Consider the following 2,454-nt stretch of genomic DNA (forward strand, 5'->3'; position numbering starts at 1 on the left):
ATCTGTTTATAAAGAATGAATAGACTGATATAATAACTGTCCAGAATTCTTATAAACTTTATCAAGGAAAATGTGTATCTGCTCAGCATGCTAAACAGGTTATATAAACAGTTAGAAACGACACATTTTTTTATTTTGTGGGCACGCAACAAGTGTTGATGTGCATTTATAAATAACAATAGAACAAGGGATTCAAGAAAAAAAGAAAGAGAGAAAATGAAAAATACGAAATGAAGAAGAAGAATAAGATGTCTAGATCACAGATATCAAACTTACAGTGGTTAGCTATACACAAGTTTCGGAAACATCTAGAATGGGGAAATAATTTGCATTATAAAACAAAAGAGTATGTAAGTCACTGTACATGGTTCTCTTTCATAAAAGTTATTCTGATATTGATGTACTAAGATTTATACGATGTTCATAAGAGACTAGAGCGTCGTCCGTTATAAATTGTCCGAATCCTTGGCTTCAGCATAATCATAAATGCACTTTTGGAAGTTTAAATGTTCGGGGGATAGTTGTCTTTTAAATAAATCGTTGGTACTCATTACGCAATATCCGCATTCTCTCATTACGAAATATCCGCAGTTCTTATACAAAGGAACATCGACTTCAGTAAGTTTCCAACCGATTACCAAAAATAACTCATAGAGTTTGAACTACTTATTTCTGAAAAAAGTAGAAAAATTAAACAAATGACGAAATCCTGTTGTAAAACAAATAAAAAAATAAAACAAATGATGAATTCCTGTTACATCTATAGAGAGCCGGTTAGTTCTTAATGCCAGCACGAGCGACGGCGGAGACGTCATCGTCGGGATAGTAATTCTCACTGGGGAAGAGAAAAAAAGGCAAATGAGATAAACAACAAAACACACGAGGTAACTGCAGTAAAAATGGTTAAGAAGACTTGTTTTCAGGGACAAGGAAATTTTGGTTTATACATATATATTCAATTCAGGAATAGCTGGACTTCACCTAACTGTGTTATTTTGTAGTTATTTAGTTAACTCACTTATTTGTTTATATTTTTTTCTCTCTATCAATTTACAAACTCCTCAAAACACTTACCATCCGGGGACGTTGCGAGGATCGTCGCAGTTAAGGGTGTTATCGTTGAAGACGGTACCCTGGGGGCATCCAACCTCACGGGGGTACTTGCCCTCGTTGCAGATATAGAAGAAGCGGCAGTCACTGGGTTTGAGGTGGCGAGTGTGGTCGAGGGCCTGGCCGTTGGTGTGCACCTGGGTCTCGTTGGGGCAGCTGAAGCCGTCGGGGAGGACCTCTGTGCGGAGGGAAACGGCGTGGATTAGTCGGTGGGAGAGGGAATGCAGAGTTAGTGTGCAGGTATATGGTGCTGAGGTGAATGGCTCGGGGGAACAACCCCTTGCTCCCCTATGGCACTCTCCACCAGTTAGTGATGGCGAGAAATGAAGAAGACGAGTTACTCATTACGTGAATTTCACTGTTTATGTGAAGTAAGAATCTTTTTCGCGTTCGCCCTGCCACTAATTTCCAAGAGAAAATTGAGGACTGATAACACGGGCAGAAGGACAAAAGGACTCAAGCGGTTCACTTACCAACGCGCTCGCCGCAGCCAGTCCTGTATCCGGCGGTGGCCCACTGGCAGGTGCCGGTGAACTCATCGAAGACGAGGCCGTTGGCGCAGCTGCGGAGCACGGCCTGACCGTTGCTGCATTCATAGTACTGCTCGCAGTTGGAGGGGTCCTCGTGCTCGAAGTATCCGTTCTGACGCGGGCACTCGATGCCGGCGGGCTGGGCGATTTCTGGGGAAGGGCACAGGATGAGTCATCGGAGCGGGACGGGAGCGGGAAATACAGCAAATGTATCCCTTGGCGGGGCTCGTGCGTCCAAGGGTGGTCATACCAGGTAATGTACAGGAATATAAAGGAAGATAAAAGAAATATGCAGATACAAGAATAAAAATTGTGGGAAGGTCGAATGGAACTTACGGAGTGTGGTTCTCTCGGCGCATTCGACGATGAAGGGGTAGTCGCACTGTTCCACTTTGGGGGCTTGGGCGACGTCGAACATGAGGCCGTCAGGGCATATCTTCTCGGTCATGGTGCCTCGGTAGCAGTCATAGTACTTGTCGCACTGCTTGTTGTCGGGATAGAAACCATCATCTGGTGGGCACTGGAACTGGGCGGCGGCCGCGCCTGTGGGACAGCGGACAGCGTATTAGCGAAATGCAAGACGGAAGGACAGTGGTGATAGGTTCAGTCGGCGGACTCGCTACAAAATTTGTTTCTTTTCCCCGTGGTCTTGAAATAATCAGGATGACTGGCATGAAATGAGGTAAATGAGAGGAAATACCTTATTCATCCGTTAAGCCCAGCCTACCAACTATAATCAAAACCGCGAAAATTAAATAATTGTATGAAGAGAGGGTCAACTTAGTTTCTGACAAAGAAGTTAGAACATGGCTTT

General features: G+C 44.1%; 1 protein-coding gene across 1 annotated transcript in view; it reads right to left on the reverse strand.

Moving 5' to 3' along the window:
* Positions 1-116: 116 nt before the first annotated feature.
* Positions 117-2,454, reverse strand: part of LOC119587836 (protein obstructor-E-like) — a 3,998-nt gene continuing 1,660 nt past the window's right edge. The window contains exons 2-5 of the mRNA XM_037936539.1: positions 1,977-2,183; positions 1,584-1,790; positions 1,075-1,288; positions 117-835 (exon numbers count right to left, since the gene is read on the reverse strand). Coding sequence (XP_037792467.1) covers positions 775-835; positions 1,075-1,288; positions 1,584-1,790; positions 1,977-2,183 — 689 coding nt within the window. The 3' untranslated portion in view covers positions 117-774. The remainder of the gene's footprint in view (positions 836-1,074; positions 1,289-1,583; positions 1,791-1,976; positions 2,184-2,454) is intronic.

This window comes from Penaeus monodon, chromosome 23 (assembly GCF_015228065.2).
Source record: "Penaeus monodon isolate SGIC_2016 chromosome 23, NSTDA_Pmon_1, whole genome shotgun sequence".
Lineage (NCBI taxonomy): Eukaryota > Metazoa > Arthropoda > Malacostraca > Decapoda > Penaeidae > Penaeus > Penaeus monodon.